The 22,564-nt window shown below is 50.0% G+C and overlaps 1 protein-coding gene across 4 annotated transcripts in view; it reads right to left on the bottom strand.

Annotated features, from left to right (window-relative positions):
- The window catches only part of LOC134036986 (nuclear receptor coactivator 2-like), a 30,249-nt gene that overhangs the window by 4,935 nt on the left and 2,750 nt on the right, over window positions 1-22,564 (bottom strand). The window contains exons 2-18 of one of the 4 annotated variants that reach the window (XM_062482228.1): window positions 19,520-19,594; window positions 12,754-12,861; window positions 12,104-12,276; window positions 10,096-10,199; window positions 8,739-8,916; window positions 8,382-8,573; window positions 7,443-7,541; window positions 6,948-7,088; window positions 6,681-6,828; window positions 4,753-6,067; window positions 2,636-2,873; window positions 2,104-2,283; window positions 1,793-2,008; window positions 1,507-1,630; window positions 1,238-1,397; window positions 620-904; window positions 118-195 (exon numbers count right to left, since the gene is read on the bottom strand). In XM_062482228.1, the coding sequence (XP_062338212.1) occupies window positions 118-195; window positions 620-904; window positions 1,238-1,397; window positions 1,507-1,630; window positions 1,793-2,008; window positions 2,104-2,283; window positions 2,636-2,873; window positions 4,753-6,067; window positions 6,681-6,828; window positions 6,948-7,088; window positions 7,443-7,541; window positions 8,382-8,573; window positions 8,739-8,916; window positions 10,096-10,199; window positions 12,104-12,276; window positions 12,754-12,842 (3,720 nt within the window). In that variant the 5' untranslated portion in view covers window positions 12,843-12,861; window positions 19,520-19,594. Of the gene's footprint in view, window positions 1-117; window positions 196-619; window positions 905-1,237; window positions 1,398-1,506; window positions 1,631-1,792; window positions 2,009-2,103; window positions 2,284-2,635; window positions 2,874-4,752; window positions 6,068-6,680; window positions 6,829-6,947; window positions 7,089-7,442; window positions 7,542-8,381; window positions 8,574-8,738; window positions 8,917-10,095; window positions 10,200-12,103; window positions 12,277-12,753; window positions 12,862-18,469; window positions 18,696-19,519; window positions 19,595-22,564 lie in introns of those variants that run through there. The other 3 variants (XM_062482226.1, XM_062482229.1, XM_062482227.1) reach the window with 3 other exon arrangements.

Raw genomic sequence — 22,564 nt, forward strand, 5'->3', positions numbered from 1 at the left:
CAAACACAGACACACTTGCTGCTACACACACTTGCTGCTACACACAGACATTTTAGATAGACAGACACACATTGGCTTTCATACAGGACTCATAAAGTCTTGTCTCGTTTAACTGACCTGATTTGGAACACCAGCTCTTAGTGGTAGATTCATGTTAGACGCTACGGCCATCTGATTTACCATTGGTTGCCGGTTCTGCAGAGGAAATTAAAAAACATTAAGAATGGTTATCAAAGTCTATTAGTCTAGTCATCACAAACGGATAAACCGGCAATCTAAAAGTCACATTTAAAATGTATTTAATGTGATTTTTTTTCAACGTTCAACAAGTTGTCATTTTGAATGTATTGTTGCCTGGGGACACCAGCAGGGGGCAGTAGAGGCTGTTTCTAACGAGAGCCAATAGAGCATGTAACATTTCCTCAGGTCCACCTCAAGGGGGAAAACAGCACAGGTGTTTTGGATAGAAGCACCATCTACGAAAGATTATTCGTCGCTATGCGTAGCGTTACTTCTAGTGTTGCCGATTACTTCTGGCAGGATTATAAACGTAGACACACTGACGCTAACGTTAGAATCATCTTGTTTTCAGGGGTTGGAGACAGGCTGTATGTCCTACCAGCTGGGACTGTAGTCTGTGCTGGAGCTGCAGCCTCAGGTTGTTAGGCTGGCTGGGCACTGGCCCCCCCGGTCGTAGCCCTGGCCTGGCTGGCATGCGGAGGATGGGGTATCTCATCCGCTGGCCCATCTGCCCGCCCATGCCCGCGTGGAAGTTGGCATCCTGGGGCATGCCTCCGTAACCCCCCTGGGCCATGTTGGCAGCCTGGGAGTAGTGGCTGTACATGAGCGGCTTCGAGCCGACCGTCTCCGGACTGGAGTACTGGTCCTGCTCCATTGGCTGACCCTGTGGATGGGCGCACACACACACACACACACACGCGCACGCGCGCGCACAGACACGCACGCACGCACACACGCACACAGACACACACACACACACACATGAGTACAGTACAAACAAGAAGGAAGATAACAAAGAAAAACCACAGCAGACCTTTTCCTTCTCTGATGAGTAAATGCTACCAAAACTCACAAAATGATTTTACAAAAACAAAAAAGCCAGAAAATAGACAGATCATTCTGCCAGAATCAATATCCCAATTTATATTCAACCAGTACTAAAAACCTAGTGAAGAACACAACCATTGGTGTGGCTTTATGGGATGGCCTGACTGACCAGTGTTGGGATGCCCAAGGCTCGGTCGATTTCCTCCAGACCCTCGAAGTCCTTCAGAACGGAGTAGAGCTGGTTGAGCAGAGCCCCCTCGTCTGATTGGCCCTCGCCCACGCTCACCGCTGGACACCCCCCCTCCTCCTGGGGACCTCCGTAGCCTTGTCTGTGAGGGAGACACACACACACACATGGTGAGAGCACTGTACACTTCCAATAGCCCATGTTCCAGAGTAACTCCACGAGTGACAGAGAGAAGAACCACAGTGTAGTACCTGTTCTGATTCCCATAAGGCCCGTGCTCTACAGGCATCATGCGGTCGGGCCATGGAGCAGTCTGATTGGGCGGCGCTTGCTGCTGCGGGTAGGTAGGACCACCCATCTCCATCTCTGATTGGACTGTTGGGGAGGAGCAGGAAACAGCTTCAGAATATGCTTGGTGACTGTGCGTGAATGAATGGCCATAGACATTGGGAAATGGTGAGTGCGCTTTGAATATGTGAGTCAGAGACAGCGTGAACAATGGTGTGTGTGTCGGAGAAAGCGTGTTCGCTCACTAACCGTTTCCCATCATTTGCATAGGAACCATCTGCCTCGGACCGGGCTGGCCGCTCGGCCTCATGGGTAATCCAGCCGTGACATTGGGCACCATGCGAGTGTGTCCAGGGCCCACACCCTGCTGTAGTCCCTGGCCCATGACTGAGCCTACGGGCCCCTGGGGGCCCCAGGCCTGAGGCATGCCCTGGCGGGGAGGCCCCCCACTCATCATACCTGAGCCTGGGGGGGGAGAGAGTTGGGGTTCTCATGATATCGCTCATCCACTTGAACTGAAGACTTTTAAAATGGTGTTTATTCAGTCCCGTACTACTCACCTGCGTTGCCCATGTTAGGCATCCCCCCGTGGTTTCCCATCATGCCTTGCTGTTGCATGAGGGAGTAGGGGCTGTTGTTTCTAGGTTGGGGGAAGGGCCGGGGGTTCGAGTGGGTGTCCAGAGACACACTGCGCCCAGAGGGTCCTCGACCTGGCTGGCCCATTCTGAGAGGGTTGAAATCTAGGGAGCAAAGGGGAGACTTCGATTCAGGACGAATGTATTCCTCTACTTTTCCTTAAGCTGGCCTTTATTTGAGCAAGCTGTATGTGTGACACCAACGATCTTACACAGCCTAAATGAGCTAACACGAGTCGACTCAACCACACACAGTACACGCTTTACAACCTAGTGCAAAGCAGGTGTGTTTCCATGTCGGCGGCGACAATATACTTTGACGTGTGAACTCCTCCCATGCTGGCTCTCCAGGCTGTCAAACCCAACGCGCCCCACTTTTTCCATCTCCAGTAGCCGAAGTTCCACAATAATAAGAATGGGTGGGTGGGGTGGAGGGGGGGGGGGGGGCTGAACTCACGTCCGGGGGCCATGCCAGGGAATGCCCGCTGCTGGGTGGCGGTGCCCGTGGGGCTGTGGTTGTTCTCCGTCATCTGCAGAATGTCATTGATGATGGACTGCTTGTCCATGGAGGCAGGAGGGAGCGAGCCCGGCCGGGTGGGCTGCTGCTGCCCTGAGAACAGCTGCTGGTTCTGGAGGTGGTGGTGGAGGTGGTGGTTTCCCTGCAGGTCATCCAAGATGTCCTCCAGATCACTGGACTGCACGGCACAGACAGACAGACAGACAGACGGGAAGACAGTCAGTCAGACAGACAGATGGGAAGACAGTCAGACAGACACGTTTCATACACAAGAAACAGCAGTGAATCGCAGCTGTCTGTATGTGCCACTTGGGAGTCGAACGTGCAGGTCAAATATTGTGTTATTGTCCGCATGGCCTAATTGATGTACTGTCTGTTTTAAAAAAATCTTATATGGTCACATTTCACACTAAAGGTCTGAAAGTGTAAGGAATGCTGAGAAGAAGCTCTCTTTGGTCCAGAATGAGACTTGAGGTTTATGAGAGAGCGTACACAACATGCTAACAAAGTGATTGATCGGTCTCGCACAACACATTACAGAGGAATGTCGATGGCAAAAGCATCAAATGGCCTTTCATACAGGCCATGAATAGAAAGGGAGGGAAAGAAAGAAAACGGAGAGAGACAAAGCGAGAGGGAGATATAAATAGAGCGACGAAGCTAATGAGGTCATGTGTGATGTAAGCCTCTCCTCTGCCCCTGCTCACGCCTGCCCTCCTCTCTGCGTGCACACACACAGGGTGACCTGCTGGTAGCTATGTAGTCCCTCTACTTCCTCCTCCTCTGCCCCGCTGTGCTCTCCCTCCCCTGCCCTCTCTCTCCGCTTCACCCCCTCCTCTCCTCGTCCCCCTCCCTGCCCGTTCTTCCCTATCCCGTCAAACGAGTGACATGCTCGGGAAGCCGCCGCCGTGAAGCCGCCCCCTCACGTCCACACATAGAACTCGGGAGGAATCTCCACGACCACGGACCACGCGGCTTGTCCGAGAACATCTGGACTCCCAGGTATCTTTTCGAGTGGCTCAAACGGGAGATCCGGTGTGGAGGCTGGTGGTTAATAATTAAAGGCTTTTAGCAGGCTAATGCCAAGATCTTACTCAATCCCCCAATGCGCTTAGTCTGGCCCACGGACGGACCAGGCACACTCCAGCCAGTCTGACTTGCGTACCTCTCATTCACTGCCATCGAAAACCAAGAACGTATTCAAACCAAGTTTCACACCGACCGCTTCTCATATATACAATACATAAATATATACATACTAAATACAACCAGGATATGTGTTCAGTTTTCAACCTGCCATCACACATCACATTATTGGAGCAGTGCAGAAGTGGGTCTGTTGTCACAGCATGGAGCCGACACTATGTTGAGCCTTGCTGCCAGACTGCCTCATGTCTGCAGTGCCTCAGTACCATGGCAATCCTTAATCCATACGCCTCACCAACGGCACTGATAGGACACTAACCCCCAGCTTTGACTTAAAGTGGCACTTCGCTCAATATATACATTGTATGTATATGTGTTTGTATTATGCATGTATGTACGTATGCATTCGATGTCATCTGCAAAATGTCTGTGCGCTTGCTGTGCGTAGCCCAGGCTGTAGGAGGGGATGGAGCCTATATGTACAGTATTTCCATCTGCAGTCTACTGCACATGCGACACAGATTCTAGATCTTTTCAGTGAACCATGTCACTGTGTAATAATACAGGAGGTTCCTTCTCTGTTGGCCAGAGCTGACTGGAGAGAAGCCTTGCCAGATAATTCATCCAATAGGATCAAACTGCTGCCAGATGGTCTCACCTGCACACGAAAATGTAGTTAACAGCTTATTGTGTTTTAAGGAGATCAACTTGTCACCTTACACTTAACAATTCGAGACAGCAAGGTAAGAGGATTGATTCCATGACAACAAATATATGATTTCTGGCAGAGGATTCCTATGTTCTTTAGAAGCTTTACCCCATCCAGTCCCACTGATGCCTAATTTGAAAAAAGAAACCGACTTCATCCAGTGTGTCTAGAGATAGATTTAAATGGATTCCGTCCTCCTCACCTGGTCGCCCATGTTGTACCCAGGGTCATGTTTCTCAGTCTTGACGTGGATTAGCTTCATTCCTTCCCCTGGCTCCATCTTGATGCCTTTCTCCTGTGCGCTGTTATCGTCCTTATCCAGCAGGTACCGCAACAGTGCGTTGTCCTTTTTCTTGGGACTGACAGGCTCCTGCTTAGCCGCGGCCGCTAGCTCGGCCATGCCGTCCCCGGAAGACGACTCCGGGGCGTCTTTCCCCGTCGCCTCGGCGGTTAGCTTGGCTAGCTCCACGGGGGACGTGCTGTTCTGCAGCAGCCTGTGGAGAATCTTGTGCTTCTCCTTCAGCGACGTGGAGTGGTTGTTATGCCCCGCCATTCCCATGGCGAGCCCCGCCGCGCTGCCGACTCCGCACGTGGCGTCCTTGTTGGGGTCCGCGCCCGCGTTGCCGTGAGGTGAGCCGGGCTCCATGTGCTCGGACTTGTTGGTGAGGAGCTGGAGGAGCTTGGTGTGGCCTTTGCTGTTCAGAAGCCTGTTCTGGGCTTCGGTGAGTTCTCCGAGGACGCCGAGGCCACTTCCGCCCCCGGTGAAAGGATCCGGGGTGCCTCTCTTTCCCTCCTCCTCTTCATCCTCCCCTTGGGACTCGGTGTGAACCTGCTCCCCGTATCTTCTCAACATATCTGGTTCGCTGCTACTGCCCTTGGGTGGCTGGCCAATGTCGTTGCTGCTAATGCTAGCACCATGACTGCCAGAGACTGGACTCTGTAAGGCTGGCTTCCTGTCAGGCGACTGCCCCTGATTCGGGCCCTGGGAGACCCCGTGGCACTCGCTGAGTGCCTGCAGTGCATTGAGGGAGCTGTTGCCCAAACTGGGATTGTTCCCTGTGCTACTGCACATGCCCGGTGGAGAGTGCAGGCTACTGGCCGTCGCGGGGGAGAAGGGGCCCGAGGGAGGGTGAGGCACGCGGGGGCTAACGCTGCTAGCCGCCGCTACGCTAGGGCTCTGGCGGTGGCGCGACGAGAGGATGGCGCCCTGAGGTCCTGAGGTAACGCTGGGGCTGCCGAGTGCCTGAGAGGAAGGGCTGCCCATTTTGAGTGCATAGTTGCTTCCCTGAGGGGTGGGAGTCCGGCTGGCTGCCCCCGGGCACCCGTAGCGCACGCCTTGGCCCCCAATGGTGTTGGCGGCAGCCATGTTGGTGTTGCTGCTGACAGTGGCATCCTGGCCCTGGAATCCCGGGGAGGACGAAGGGCCGCCCATCGTGGGGGGGGTCATGGAGGATGCAGCGGCCATGGACTTCACGTTGCCTGGGCCGCCGGGCATGTCTTGGTTCATGCTCTGCTCCCTGAAAGGACAAACACAGTTATGGGCGATATTTATATAGGCTGCAAACATTTCAAATGGTTTAAATGGACGTCCATTGTATTACTCAGGAAGAAAAAACATTCTGAGATGTCTTAGGATTAATTTTTTTCAACACTTCGAGGGAGCCAACAGACTACGTCCACTAAAACATATGAACGAATATATGAAAGACTTGTCATTGTATGTATTATGATTGTATCAACAATACAACACTCTGTTTTTGCCACCAAAAAGACGTTGACCCCCCCAAGTTGAGCCTGTTGCTGATACTGCACTCCAACACGGCTTTAGACACAGCACAAACACAAAGACCTCATTGAGCTGCTTCAACATCACAAGTGTGACAATGAGGAGGAAAAGGCTGTTGATCCATCATGGAGATCTGACTGATAGAGAACCAGATGCATTGTCTCTTCCACCAGAGGAGGGAGAGAGAGAGAGAGTGAGAGAGAGAGAGAGAGAGAGAGAGCAAGCAAGTGACTGAGAGAGAGAGTGAGAGAGATAGAGCAAAAGCAAGCGAGAGAGAGAGAGAGAGAGAGAGAGAGAGAGAGAGAGAGAGAGAGAGAGAGAGAGAGAGAGAGAGAGAGACATACCTCTGGAGGATGTGGAGGGACATGTAGAGCTGTGGTTCGTTGGTAGCAGGGGAGCGCACCAGTTTGCTCTTGGTGTGGGCCGACACAATGGTGCCGTCAGACAGAGAGAAGCGGTACAGAGGGCTGAATGCATGGCCCTGTCTGAGGACTGGAGGGCGAGAAAGAGTGACAGAGAGAGAGAGAGGAATCACAATGAGTGGCAATTTAGAGCCAGACACTAATTGTCGAGCCTTACCCAGCCCTACTCTCAGGGATACCACGACCCACCTTCCTGCTGGTGTTTCTTTGCAAAGGATATCTCCCCGTCGTTCTGCAGGTGGAACCTCTGGATGCACCTCCTGACCAGGTCCTCCCAGCCTGGCTTCATGGAGGCCCGCAGCTGGCTGGTGTCCAGGGACGTGATCTTACCTGGGGGCCAGGGGGGCACTTTGTTTTATTTGTTTTATTTTCCTATTTCATTCATTCATCAGATTCTGTTATCCAAAGTGATATAGAAACATACAGCGAGTGCAGCACGAGATCAAGGATTGGAAGTGCACAGTTCAAAGAGTATCTCGGTGGTCAGTTACTCGAACATTTGCACCATCCATGCACGAGAAAAGCGAATTAACCGTTGCTACATTCCAGTTAGCTTCCCTGCTTTGTTGGACATTGGATCTGTGTCGATAATATTTGAGTTGGTAAATGCTTAATGCAGCTTTAGTGTTTACTAACATTGGCATGGCTACCTGAATGCCAACGTGGTCCTGAGGTGTACCCTACCTTGGAGGTCCTGTCTGGTGGTGAAGCTCTCGTAGCTGGGCAGCGCCGGACGCTCTTTGGGGACTCTTCTCGCCACACAGATGAGACACGACTGAAAGTCTACAACAGAGACGACACGAGAACCAGAGGAATGTTTAGGACTGGCCCGACATTCCCACCGTCAGTGATCCTTTACTGCTGTGCTGCCTCCCGGCGATCCTTGTCTGTTCTCGTGATGGAGAACCAGAGTGCGGGCGTCTGCCCTCTTTTCCTCCCCACGAGAGGTCTTCCTCTGGCTCCGCTCCTCGTATGCCATCAACACCTTCTAATTAACCACACGGCACTGATGGATTTTCAGCCCCTGCCGCGGTTTCAATGTCAGGCGAGAAATTTGGCAGAATATCTGGGAAGCTGGGGACTAAAATTAGACATTAGACATATTTCCTCCCGAGCTCCGGGGGAGAAGGGAAGTGACACACACTAATTAGGATCCCTCGTGGATGGAGGAGGGGAGCATGATTGCAATCTGAAGGAGGACAGGGCACACGAGAGAGAGAGAGAGAGAGAGAGAGAGAGAGAGAGAGAGAGAGAGAGAGAGAGAGAGAGTATGAAAGAGTGAGCGAGAAAGAGAGATCCAGAGAGAGTGGGTGAGAGAGAGAAAGAAAGATAGAGTGAGTTAGTGAGAGAAAGATAGATAGAGCGAGTGAGAGAGAGCGAGAGAGAGGGTGGAGAAGACGAGTCCAATGCCAAGGTGAACCTCAGGTCTGAGCATCAGACTGTCACGATTTGAGATTGATTGGTCCCGACCGCATCTAAATAAAAGGCATTCCTCGCAAGAACACCTGAACAGCCTCGGGTACGCGAGCCGCAAGTGGGAGAGAGAGAGAGAGAGAGAGAGAGAGAGAGAGAGAGAGAGAGAGAGAGAGAGAGAGAGAGACGCCTCTGCCGGCACGAACATACCTTCTCCCTCCTCTCTGATGGACTTGGGCTCCGACACGGCGAAACACTGCATGGTCTCGTACTTCAGCGGGCTCTCCGGGCCGCCCTCCGCCTGCTCGTCCTCCGCCGCGCCCTGGGGGTTCACCAGCATGCGGCAGGTGAACGTGTGGCTGTTCCTGTCGGGGTTCTCCCCAGACCTGGGAGTGCGGTTCACTGTGGAGCAAACACACACACATACTAAGACACGTGTGCGTTCGTAGACAGGCACGCACACTCACACACCTGTAAATGTGGGACGTGTGTCTGCGCGGCGTGGCCGGTGCTGGTGTCGGGGGGGTGGGGTGGGGGCGGGGCGCGAGGAGGCGCTCTCTCTCTCACCCAGGCTCTTGGGCAGCAGGTTCTTGATGAACTCGGCGTGGTCGCCCACGTGCAGCACGCTGTACACACTGGTGTTCATCAGCTCCTCCTGGTGGTAGCGCAGGTACTGCGTCACGTTCTCCGACACGAACACGACGTTGCCCTCCATGTTCACCACGAAGAAGAAGCCGTCCAGGGCCTGGGGGACGGGAGGTGGAAGGGTTGGGACCACACTGGCTTTGCTCGTTGTCATGGTTTTGTCGAGCAGCCATTGTTCTGGGACATGCCCTTACATCAGGTCATGGATTTTCAATGATTGTTGCGTTTGATCAGATATTGACACTCTTTTCAATAAGACAACGGTACCAAGGTCATAAGTCACTTCCAAATTGGAAGTTGGAATCTTTGAATACTAGTAGCAGTTTTACAATAAATTGCTTTTTGACATTAACTAGTTGGCCTAGATTTAATTTTCTCATCATCCCAGTGAGCTAGATACTGTAGCTTGGAGATAAGGAACACACACACACACACACACACCAGACACTGGCACTCCTAAAGGGGTGTGATGAGTGTGTGTCTGTGGGTGTTACCGTAGGCTTAGCCTAATTATATCTCTAAGCTGAAAACACAGGAGGAATTTGTTTTCCTCGCACTTGTAACATTCCATTTCCACTATGACAATAAGAGTTTTAAGTGACACAGACACTCTAGGTAAAGAATTACAGCAGCGGTCTCAGAAATGTCCAACAAGTAACTCCACTCAGCCAAAACAACTCATACTTTGAGACCAAAAAAAAACAAAACAAAGACAACGTGACTAAGGCGTCGTGTCTCTGAGCCAGTCATTTGTGCCGGCTCAGCACTGTCCTCTCCCACAGCTCTGGCTGTGAATTGTCCCTGACTCTCTCCGCCACCTGCCTACCCAGCCCAGCCCCAGCCTGCAGCAACTACTTCCTGCAGCTCAGGCAACGTGCGGCGTATATTTAGCGGCTAGCCTGTAGTGTGTGCTGTGACGTGGTCGGAGACCTGAGGAGGTTTTAATACCTCACTGACAAGCCAGATTAGACAGGGGAGCTGGAAACGACCCAGCTCAGACCATCAGCCGAGGGGCGACAGGTGACGACAAAAGGGAGCAGATAATGGAACCCCTCTCGCGTCACAGTACCACCGGGCAGCTAAAGCAACTCAAGTTGCTATCATGGGGCTTTGAGGTGAAGCTCTCGCCCGATCCACGGCTTGCCCAGCCCGAAGAAGGCTCTATATTTCAGGCTTTCGGGCCACGGGAGGCAGTGAGTTGTTTCAATGGCAGGCTACACGGCTGATGTAGGCGGGACTTCAAATGATCGACCGTCTTAGTGGCTCGAATGGCTCCTACCTCGAGCATCATTGGTCCGAGGGCCTCTTTGTCGATGACGCTCTGGGCCGTCGAGGACACGTCCGCCTTCTGGACCTCCTCCGCGTTGGCGGGAGGCGTCTTCTCTGTAGGATGATGAAGAGACAAAGGGGCGTTCAGCTCAACATTTCAGGCGTTCACTCGCGCGTCGTACAAGGTATGCAGCCTTAACCTATGTCTAAGAACAAATACCAGCCAGACACGCTCTCTATAGGTTTGGAAAGGAAGCGCGGCGGTGTTTTTTTTCCGATGCTGGGTTTCAAATCATTCATAACGTCGTCAATAATGAAAGAGAATCGATGCCGCCCCTGACAGCCGCGCAGGAGTCCGCTCCTGTGAGGTTCAGAGAGTGGAACACTGCTCCAGTAGTTGCCTCCCCACCCCCAGGGTGCAGCAGTGAGAGAAGGAATGTTGTGTTAATGCACCACTAGGCCTGTCCTCCCCTGTCATGCTTCACGCATGGAGATCCTAGGCCCTCGTCCCCCGCGCCCCTCCACACACACACACACTTCCCTCCATCGCTCCCCTTTTACATTTACATTACATTTAGCAGATGCTCTTATCCAGAGCGTCTTACAGTAAGTACAAGGACATTCTCCCCGAGGCAAGTAGGGTGAAGTGCCTTGCCCAAGGACACAACGTCATTTGGCATAGCCGGGGAATCGAACCAACAACCTTCTGATTAATAGCCTGACTCCATAACCGCTCAGCCATCTGACCCCCTTTTTCCCAGTGTGTAAATGTAAGCCACCGAGCACCTCGTTAGAGCGCATAGCTGACATGCCTGGAACACGTTCTGTCCACAAACACATGCCCACGCACTTGATCAGAATGAAAGTTTGCCGTAAATGAGCTTTTTCGTTTCCGTCCATTTCCGGCCCTTTCTACAGGTGTGTTTGGCTGAGAACAGGCATGGTGGACTGTTAATGTGACACCGCTAGAGTTAGGATGGGCCCACGTCACAACGCCCATGTCACAAGGGCCAAATCATCATCATGATCATCATCAAGTACAGTTCGTCATTACTGTGAGACTAAACTGCGAGACAGTACCCTGCCCTAAAGGAAGTGTTCACCAACATTAAAAGCTGGGTACATTGTAAAAATACACTGGATGGATTTATGGGGCGCAACTCTTGTTGTCATGAACTATCCCTTTAACACAGCACTTTACTGGTTTTAGAAATCAGGTTCCGCAAATCCCACAGTAAACAAGCAGCACGTACAACAGCTGGTGTAATCCACAAAGTGCTAGGCCCTAGCTGCAGACTACAGCCTCAGATCAATACTATGGATCTGTTCTCCCAGAGCTACACACTGTGTGAAGCTGACCAAAACCCACCAAACTCCCACAACACATCACACACTTTAACGTCGTGGACAAGGTTGTGTTGCTACGGTTTTCTCTTGGAATTAAAATGTTGAAATCATCCCATATCTCTGGCTGGGATGAAATACTTCCTGACGGCTGCTGTGAAAGCAAGTTTTCCTTTCGCATGAGCGAGTCGGGCCATCGTTGGCCGATAGGAATCCAAACAGTTTCATCTAGCTCTTACATCACATTGTTGGGTATTACATAAGCCTTTCTGTCTGCGAGTCACAAGCAGACTGCTGTGTGGCCGGCTTACTCACTGGCCTTGGTCTGCCTGCCCTCCGAGCCTTGATTTCTATGCGGGCATGTCCACAGGCAGCCTGCCTACCAGACGCCTTCCAAGCACACATTTCACTGAGTCATCCACCCCCCACCACACACACACACGCACGCACACACACACGCATCCCTATGCAGATTGCAGTTGTGCTCTCTCTCTCACACACACACACTCTCACACACACACGCATGCACGCCAGACCCAAAAGCACAAGGACATTCACTCACATGCATGTGCACGCACGCACGCACAGGCACGCAGGCGGGGATCCTTGTGAGTCAAGAAAGGGCCGCAGTGTTCGGGGAGGAACTAAGCAGCCGATGTCAACAGACGACTCACCCTGCTCCTTGATCTGCCGGATCTGCTTCACGGTTTCTTTCAAGATGGCACATTTGTCAGGCTTGACGTTGAAGTTGTCCATGTCGTTGATGTTGGCAAAGATCAACTCGGCGAGCTCTTCGATGTATTTGTTCTCGTGGTCCCGGTTTCTCTTGTCCGTGCTCCTCTTGGGGCTGTGGAGGAACAGATGTGAGGAGGGGGATCCAGGGCCACGAGCACGCCGAGCTAAAGGCTGCCGTGGCCCCCGTGCCAGGTGTTGTGGTATCAAGCATAACCATGGAGATAAGGTCCACAGTTCCAAAGCTCGACTCAACTTAGTCCGCAACATTGTGACTCACTAGCCTGCTTCCTCATGACCAGGGCTGCGTTTCCCGAAAGCGTCGTAAGCCTACGTTGATCGTAGAATCCATCGTATGACGAATCTTAGTTTTACGGGCCGTTCCCAAAGATGAGCCTACTCCTTAAGAGCATGTTTGGGAAACGCACGTAAGAAATATCGATGGTTTCGTTATTTTGCTCGATCGTTGCTACGATCCATCGTTATCGGGAAACGCAGCCCAGTACATGACTTAAGGACGGGCATGACCTTGTGATGTCATGGAGAGGCTGGTGAGCTGAGAAGGAAAGAAAGGGGAGGGGGGGTTCCATACCTGGGCCCTAGCAGGTCTGGGGGGCAGTCTTTCCTCTTCAGAGACTCACCCCTCGGAGGCTCCAGGGATCTGTCCCCCCCACTACTCATCTTCAGCAAGTTTTAGCGCCTGCAGAAAGAGAGAGAGGGAAATAGAAAGACAGAGAGAGAGAGAGAGAGAGAGCGAAAGAGAGAGAGAGAGAGAGAGAGAGAGAGAGAGAGAGAGAGAGAGAGGTGGGTGAAACCTCTTATATAGGACGCTGACCAACAAAGTGGTCAAATGTTTACCTCCATAAAGCGGCGGTGTGCTCGTGCTACTCTGTGGATTCTTGAGACGGTGTTTCGGTCACATGACCGTCTCCACACATGCTGGCCTCCTGTGGTGTCTGGTGGCCAGCTGAGCCCAGAGCGAGCCAGAGCGAGGCCTCTGTCCACCCCCACCGCCCCTCCTGTTTCATACCCTTCCAATACGCAGGCAAGGGCGCTATACACCAGGCATAAACCATGGGGAAACGCCACATATCAAACCTGGGATTTGTGTGGTATAAGTCTCTGATCTAACCTAATTAGCTAATGAATTGAAAAGCAACCGCGAAGCAGAAAGAAAACCGGGAAGGTATTTGATTGAAGAGAGTTCACTTTCCTTCAAATACTAGGTTTTCTTCCCCATTCTTGTATTCTTCATGAAGTGGTACATACATCATACATTGTAAATAATCATGGAACATCAGGAATCAGATGACAGATTGTGTTTAGCGACGTCCCGTCCCAGCTACTTCTCTGGCCTCTCTTGGGTGTAAATAGGCTAACATTCTACCACTGCATTAATCAATGCATGAATAGTCCTGTCAACAACATGGTATGTATGGGATCCCACACATACACACACACGCACACACAAAACAAATACAAAAACAGCTGACCTATATAGACTGCCCTGATTGAAAATACCACTGCTTCACTCCAGATTGGGATGTGCTGTCACTGACTCCCTGCATTCTTCGCTTCTCTCTCAGGTCTTTGGGATCTGAGTCGTCAACAACAGCGAGCGGGGCCGAAGTGGACCTGAGGGACGAGCTGCACGTCTAAAGCCAAACCCGTCGGGCTAACCTTTTACGAGCCTCAAATACGCATTGGATTGGCGGAGCAGGCCTGGGGCCAGTGACCTGCTGGTCTGAAGGGGCAGAGTCAGCAGCGGCCAGGCCTGGCCAGCAGAGCGGGCGGGAGCTGCAGGGAGGGCAGCCCGCAGCCCGGCAGCAGGCACACACTACACTCTGGGGCTTTAAGGCCCCTGGCGGCCTGCCGTGTCACCTGACCATTACATAACGCCACGGACGGACGGAACTCTGGACCTGCCGCGAAGAGGATTGGTGGGAGGGGTGGGGGTGTGGAGTTAGAGGAGAGAAAAGCAGATCGTAAAAATAAAACAAAAGGGGGGGGGGGGGGGGGGAAGAGAGCAGAGGACGGAAAGGGGGAGGTGTTGAGGGGAGAGACGGGTCTGGGTCGTGAGCCTGCTTGTCTGAATGAATAATTAGCCTCGAGATCTCTGCTGGAGTTCTAATCACCGAATCACACTGCAGGAGAGTGGTGCGAGGGGGGAGGAAGGAGGGGGGGTGGGACGAGGAGGAAAAGGAGAGAGCGGTCGAGGAGGGGTACAAGGGACACTAAACGGAAGAGGGGGATGGACAAGGAGGAGTCAGGGGAGAGGCAGGTGGATGGAGGGGAGACAGAAAGAGGGAATGAAGAAGGGATAGTGTGAGCGAGCAGGAGGAGGAGGAGGAGTAACCGGAGAAAAGAAAAAGGGAGTGGACTCGCAAGTAGATCAGAAGCCAGAGATTGCTCATTTAAGTCCATGACCAACCGCAATGAGCCATTTCCTACCCCTACATGCTCTTTACAGTAACAAGACAATTGACCTCACAACCCACGGTTGACCTTTGAAAGCCACTGAACTCTTACGCATTCCGAAGAAGATTCCATTACAGGTGAAAATGTTCAAGGAAAGAGTGGACTGGACTACCAACATTCATATTAATGAGAAGAACTGAGAAAGAAATCCCTCCCACACACACTTTACCCTGCAACAGAACTGTGGATAAACAGGTCAACATGACCCTGTGGCGTCTGAAAGTAGACACACATCCATTTGTCTGGAATTCATAATACAGTGTGTTAGACAAATCTGCCTGTCCGACTGATAGAAAACAACAAGCCCTACCGGCTGTTAGGCCTTATTTATAATGAAACCCTTTACTAATGAATGATCCTAGAGAGAGTTTGGATAAAGGAAAGTTTAAAAGAAAGGCATGTGATCGCTAAGGGGACTGAACAGCATTCAGCACGGTGTGAAACAATGACACCATGTTAAGACATGAAATCCTAACACAGGCAGTCAGGACCTTTCCCATCCTCCAGCGCTTCGCATCCTCAACCGCCGGCCAGGAACAGCAGTGGTAATGGAGATGATGATGATGACATCCTATGTTGATGAGACATATCAAACCCTGAGCAGGATGACCTCACAGCTTTCTACACCTGACCCTTCAATCCATCTCACAGGTGGGCACGCTCACTTGATGAATTACCAGTAATATTAGAGCCCGTTTCAAAAGCTTACAGCCCTGGCAGCCTCTCCTTTCTGTCCAATACTAACCGCATTAGTGGAGGCAGGCTTGCACAAAGGAAGCCATTTAAAAACAATTTGGGACGAACGTGGAAGAGAAGAGGTCACAGGTCACACCCAGCAGCCATTAAGGAATTAGGCAGCAAATTGATCTCAGCTTTCTTTAACTTAATTTGAATCTGGGTGACAGCATCTCCCTTGTTTACCTTTGGGGCATCACTTGTGTTATTGTTAGTCTTCCACCACAAAAGAAGAACGGTCGCCCTTTCCGAACAATGCCGAGAGAGAACGGGTCGACCTGGTGAAATGCAGGAAAATGGAAACTGAAATATCGAAACGTATGTTTTTTTTGGGGGGGGCTACAGAGGTTGAACTGAAAATCTATAGCTTGAGGTATAGTGTTGCATGAATTCAATGTGCAGCTGGCTGACCTACTGAAGCTTTGATCTGCCTCAAATCTTGGATTTCAGAAACACTGTTTAGAGGACAGTGCCCAAACAACTTTGTCTATCCCCTCCCAGGAAGTAAGAGCACATGATGTGCTGCTACTTCCTGGGACAACTCATCTGGGAGTCGGGTGTGGATGCCCCATGCTGGGGCTGATAGGGTAGGGAACCACACAAACCGGGGCTGAATTCAGACATCCACAGTTCCCACGTTCCCTAATTCCTGTCTTTCTCTTCTTTGCTGTCTGAATCAAGCGAAACGCCTCAGTCACGGACAGGAATATTCCCCTGATGGATCGCTTTTTATAGATTTCTACATAGACTCAGCCAATCCTTGAGGGAGATGCGAGTGAAAAAAAATGACAGAGCCCGATGTACTCTACACGAGCACACATTCAAGGTGATTTCACCAAAATATTTTCCTAAAAGCTTTTTAAGATCTACCGACTTGTAAGTCATGAAAGACGGTCGTATCATTGGGTTAGGGTTCAAATTCATGGCCAACCCATGTTAAGGAACGAGCATGCAGCGTCTCAAACGACACTGTTCAAGACTGACACATCCAGAACCCGCCCACTGATGTCTAATCCTTGTGTGGACGGAAGCGTAAACCTATCGAATATCCATGATAACCATAGCTGAAGCCCCTTCACCAGACATTCAACACTAAAGAAGATTTAACCCCTGCCGGTTCAGTACGTAAGGATTAAGACCCATGGCCTGTCCCAGGCTCTATACTGTGCAGCACAGCTGTTTGTGGAACATCCCAATCTCTTTGTTTATGTCTCAGATGTTGTGGCTGGTGACAAACAGCAGGCTGCTGAAGTGAAAGCTGAACATTCCAGTTGCAAAGCTATCCAACCGGTGGCCATAAGGAATAAATGTCCGACACATTACAAAATGGTCCAACTAAATCTATACCGCACTAAAGCTAAATAGCTCAGGAGATAAACAGATGATGAAATAGCTCAACCAGATTTAGAAAAATGTTGAAATGGCACTGCTATATGGTTGTCGAAAGCTGAAAGATGTGTGAAAACACGTTATTAAAACAAAGAATCTGCATATAACATGAAAGTTATAATTGTAACGTGAATGAAAAGGAAGCGCTCCGAGATCAAACAAGCAGGCTAATAGGCAGTGGACTGAAAGAATCAATTCCACAAGACAATGAATGAGAGCTGGAGCCAGCCATTATCAGGCCGGTCCCTCAGGTCAAATTGAATCACAGCTCCATCTCGCCTCCTTCACCAGAATCATACACCCCTCAACCCAAACCTTCAACCTCCACCGCTCAACCCGACCTCCTTCCTCCACCTCCTCCCATCGGCCGATGTGGCATCCTTGAAAACTAGACCACTATTTAAGGGCCAATGGTTCCCATCGTCTTCTTCATTATTTCAGAGGGAGCCCCCGTCGTTGATGATGCACAAACGTACCCAGGAAACATGTGCCACGCTGGGCTACGAAGCAGAAAGCAATTGTCCACAACTTTCAATTGAGCTTTTCCCGTTTTCCAATTGCTTTGTAACACTTGGGTGGTGGAATGTTAAGCAATCGGCTGCCTGTCTGCTGTGAACTGGGCTGTCATAAAGCCCAAGTGTGTCACTACTCAGTGACCCACTTCTCCTATGTCCCCAACTACATTTCAACAAACACTTTCTCTCTGTTCAAATACAGCAGGCCTAATTGCTATTCAAATGCAGTCACATAGGTCATTTTCATTTCTTAAATGGTATTTATAAATAAAAACAATGATGATGGGTTTCTATAAACAGGCGGCATACTCAAATGTGCCCACCCAATGATCCAAGTCGTCGGAAACACAAGCCCCGATTTACTCATTACAATGTGTGTTTCGACCTTCTACTCAACAATGCAAGTATTCATTGATTGTAGAATCGGATCATTAACAGTGAACATGCCTACACCCATGGATAACCAATTTGAAAACACACAGGAACCACATTGTGATGTGTGGAGTGGGTGTAAAAGAGGTGGAGTGTGCGTGTGTCTTCATGTGATTGAGAAAAAGAAAGAGGAAGAGGCAATGGTAGCCCGATCCCAGAGACTGGCAGATGAACACTTGTTTGTATTTTGTTTACAGTCAGTGGCAGCTTCCTGTAAGCATTATGCCAGGGTACTGTGCCAAAGAGGGTCATTTCCACCTTGCCAATCCACCCAACCATCTACATAAGTGAGGATTATTTTGTACCATGGCTAAATCTGCATCTGAAATGTGGAATATATATTTAAATGTTTTATTATACCTCATGATAATATTAAGAAGTAGGAAAATTACGAAAGTTTACTGAAGAACTAGAACTACTACTGTGAATCAGACTCTACAGACGAGCGCAATCTTGCCGCCTTGATCGTCCTCGGGGTCAAACCTGGGAGGCTGTGACTGTGTTGACACAGCGAGAGTCCCTCTTAGGTGACAGTGGAACCAGGGACACTGACAGCCTCAAAGGAATGTGTGGCTATCTCAATGATTTCCCACTGGTTGTGAAGTTTTCAAAACCTCTACAAGGGCACACAACAGCTAATTCACTTCACTCACAAAAAGCACAGTGCCCAGTGAAACAAACACTACTACTAACAAAAGCCACTACACAGACAAGAGACTCAATATATAGAACATGCATCTTTCCCCTTCCATGACTTACCCTCACTGTCACCAAACTGTCCATAACAAGTCCATAGCAACAAATTCCTCTGAGAAAAGCACAGAAGCCGTCCTGTCACTGTGTACAGCTATAGGTTAAGGTATTCAGCTGGCTAGCGCACTTAGCGCTTGCTCCCTGTGTAGACAGAGGCACATGCTGTGGTGAAGGGGGGGTAAGGGGGAGGTGCCGGGTGCAAAAACAGCAGATTACCTCCCTGTGTCATCTGCTCCTAATGACAGCTGACAAACTACAGCAGCGCAAATCCTCCCCGAGCCGCCCCTCAGCCTCCAATCCCCTCCCCCCCGCTCCTCCCACGACCCCGCCTCCTCGGCAGGGGGAAGAAGGGAGGAAGAGGGAAATAAACAAATAACCCAGCCACTGAGAGAGGAGCAGGAGAGCGAGGAGGAGGAAGCGCGAGGCAGGGAAGCTCCAGTCCTCCAAAGTTATAACAGAGCTATCGGTGCATGGGGAAAAATATATATATTTGGGACGTTTTGCCGCAGCCCCGGCCCCTGGTGAAAGTGCTTTCCCTTCCACTCTCAACTGAGATAATGCTCAAGTCACATGATACTAAACAAGCAGCCAGCGTCAGGGACATTAACCATGGGCTGTTAACGGAAAAAAAAGGAGACAGACACAGTCAGTAAGAGAGTGCAGAAAGAGGGAAGTAGAAGACACGAGAGAGCACCGTTTTATGCACACACACACACACACACACACACCTCTTGTCTCTTTCACTTTGCAGCTTGTTATGTAAGCGTGTGGAAGTACAGGCCTTCTGAGCGCAGTTGTGTCTTTCAGTGCACCAGTATACCAGTCCTCTGCAGTCCGTTGTGCCTCCAACGGGCTATGGACAATCACACCCCCAAAACCATGAAAAATGCATTCAAGCAGGAACAAATGGTTGGATGACACACCAATAAGTGGATGGGTCTAAGCCGGCTTGCCTAACTCATGTGGAATCGGAGACTGCTTGGACAGTACCTAGCAGAATGCGAACAGAGGCCCGGGAGTGTGAGGGTCTCGTCACTTGGGACTCCCCGGACTCACTTTCGCTCTAAATGAGAAGCATCCTCTGTTGGCCTCTGTTTGAGGTGCGCCTCTAGGCATCACACACACTCAGCTCTGCGAACGACAAAACACAAGCAGAACTGTCATTCGACTGTGACACACAAACAGAGGATATACACGCGAGCCTGGCGGCGCGGCGAGCACCCCGACACATTCCCACACTCTGGTGTCGGAGGGCGTGCGCATAGCACTGTGGCAGGTCACGTGACCGCGGGTCACTCGTGTGTGCGCGAACAACACCGAAAGGAACAACAAAAACCTCCTACTATCTGACACACCGTGAGGAGAAGAAAAAAAGAAGGAAGCTGGCGAGAAGCTAACTGTAAACATCTGTTGGTGCTTTCCAGAGAGTGTGTGGAGGAGGAGAACGAATAGAGAGGGAGGTTTGTCCGGCTGGGTGACAGGTGCTTCTTGGCCAGCTGGAGGAACAGAAGGGATGACTCCCTCGTCACCAACCACACTAGGAGGCACCTGCTTCCACACACTGAGACTGAGGAGTAGGAGAAGGCCTGTGACCTGGTCCGATTGAGCAATAAGTAAAACATCTAGCTCCACGACGAGCAGTCGGAAAAAAAGATCAGGATTTCATTGACAGGTGCGACTATTTCGTACTAAGTATTACAGTGAGTATGGTGACACGGTCACTGTGTTTAACACTTTTTCTCCGGCAAGAACACTGTGTGTTCTGTGTGTGAGAGAGTGAAATACTGGACTGTAACAACAGTGTGTGTGTGTCTGAACACATGCATCTCTGTGGCGGGTGCTTATGAGTGTCAGACCGAGAATTAAAGACACAGACCTGAGTGGAGCTGAACTTCATAAACATAAACGTTTAAGGGGAACCATTCCAGCCGGTCAAACTGAGACTTCACGACTTAGGTGCCGCAGACTCCAGCTGGTAAAGTCTTGCATGGCCTGAACAAAAGAAACCAGTCAAACTGGTGTTGGGTTTGCTGCTGTTCCACACACTTCAACCAAACCCTGTCAGATGCAGGACACGCACACACACATGGATTCTCCACAGTCAGGACCATCATGTGATGCTGTTTGGCATGGCTCCCCTCCTGGTGATCTTCTCCACTGGGGGAAGGGACCAAGCTGGGAGGCAGGGAGAGGACAGGCAGCTCCAAGACCAACAGTCCTGAAACTCTACGTGTTCATTTCCCTCACTCATACATCTTGGCTGAACTTCAACGGGACATTAAAAAGAAATACAAGATCAAGGTCTCTAAACTAATGTACACCATTAAGGTGCCCAATGTTCTGCTAATCCTAGACCTGTTCAATGTATTTTTTCCTGTAGAATGTACCGACGGTTTTGAGATAGCTTCACAAAAAGTAGAATAGTAGAATGTAGAAATAGAAAAGCAGAAAGTAGAATTAACTGTGGTGGTCTTGCCTTTTCATGCACGCACATCTGCCATCCCTCATTCACTCACTCACTCACTCTCTCTCTCACTCACTCATCTCTCCATCAACTGCACATGCGCACACACACACGCACAAACAGTGAAAGACCTACTTCACAACTATGATTCATTCATGTTACTAAGCAACCTGCAGAACAACTCACTGAGCCAACCAAATGTTGTCTAATTCTATTAATAAAATTCACAAATTATAATCCTATGACATTATCTCGCTTTCAGCCTTGAGGGAATCCATTCTGTCGTTCTATTATTGCTATTTTAAAGAGAGACACATTGGGAAGGTATAGTTTATTAAGTACACCACCTTGTTCACGAAAATGCATAGCCTCAACAGTGAGTCATGTGGCTGTGACTTGCTGTATAAACCAGACAGAGGGGCATCAAGGCATTCAGTTGCTGTACAACTGAATCACAAAACGATTGATCTAAGGGCCGATCATCGTTTCCAGTACCTCAGGGAAGGCCACCTACTTGGTCCTTTACACATTTTCTAAGGTTGAATGGAAATGGTGCGACAAACTCAAAATCAACCAATCAGGGGTCTTGTGAGACATAGTTTGTTGATGAGGGAGGTAAGGGTTAGAGCAAGAGAAGATTGTGACAGCAAACAGCAAATAACAGCACAGCCCAACAGAATAAAGAAGAATCCAGATTGTTCTGGAAGCAAAGAGGGTCTGAACTGATACAAAATCTGTGTAATGTACCTAGATAAATGTGCCAGTGTATATCACAGTATTACATCCTAGAAGGCGGTATTTTGGTATGGTACTTGATAACTGCATCTGCAAGTCAACACCACTCTGACCACCAAAATGGTCAAACTACACAACACACGTTATGACTTCATTAGCACAGATATAAACACTCAAACCAATCATGGACAAACACATACCCCAGATTCTGATTGGGCAACATATAGCATGTCAATAATCAACCTAGATGTCCCCCCTCCTGATCCACTCCAGCTTCCAAAATACAAACTGATACCTGTCAAAACCTGAGCTCAAAAAAACAAAAAACAACAACAAAAAATGTTAAGCGCCAGAAGATGTCTTCTCAAGCTGCGTGTGCTTTCAGACAGAGTCTGACATGGAGGCTGTTAGGTTACTGTCACCAGAGCACTGTCACAGAGCTGCAGAATTATGGCCACCGCTAAAACCAAATTAGCACTTGTTATGCAAGCCCTGGACTTGGCTCCCTATCCACCGTGTCATGCTACTGTTTCACTCACTCTGTTTGTGCAGTGCAACCTACCAACTCGGCATACTTTGATTAGAGAGTACTGAACAATAAAGATACACATTTCTCTGAGCCTCTTGCCTGGTTTTTCACATGTGCAAGAGTGCACTTGTGAATTCCTTTTACCTGAATTTAAAAGGAAAAAGGAAATACACAGTATCGAATCATGATTGTTGCCATGTTTTCCAGTGCATGTATGGTGTGGTAGTGAACAAGCACTGCAGAATGAATACTTGATCTCTCAATGCTAGAAAGGACAGGTTAAATCAAAACAGACAAAGCTTAAAAGCAACACCGCTTCAAAAAAACATGCGTTTTAACTAATATAGGCTGAGTTTGCTGGTTGACTGACCCT

Source organism: Osmerus eperlanus, chromosome 16 (genome assembly GCF_963692335.1).
Source record: "Osmerus eperlanus chromosome 16, fOsmEpe2.1, whole genome shotgun sequence".
NCBI lineage: Eukaryota > Metazoa > Chordata > Actinopteri > Osmeriformes > Osmeridae > Osmerus > Osmerus eperlanus.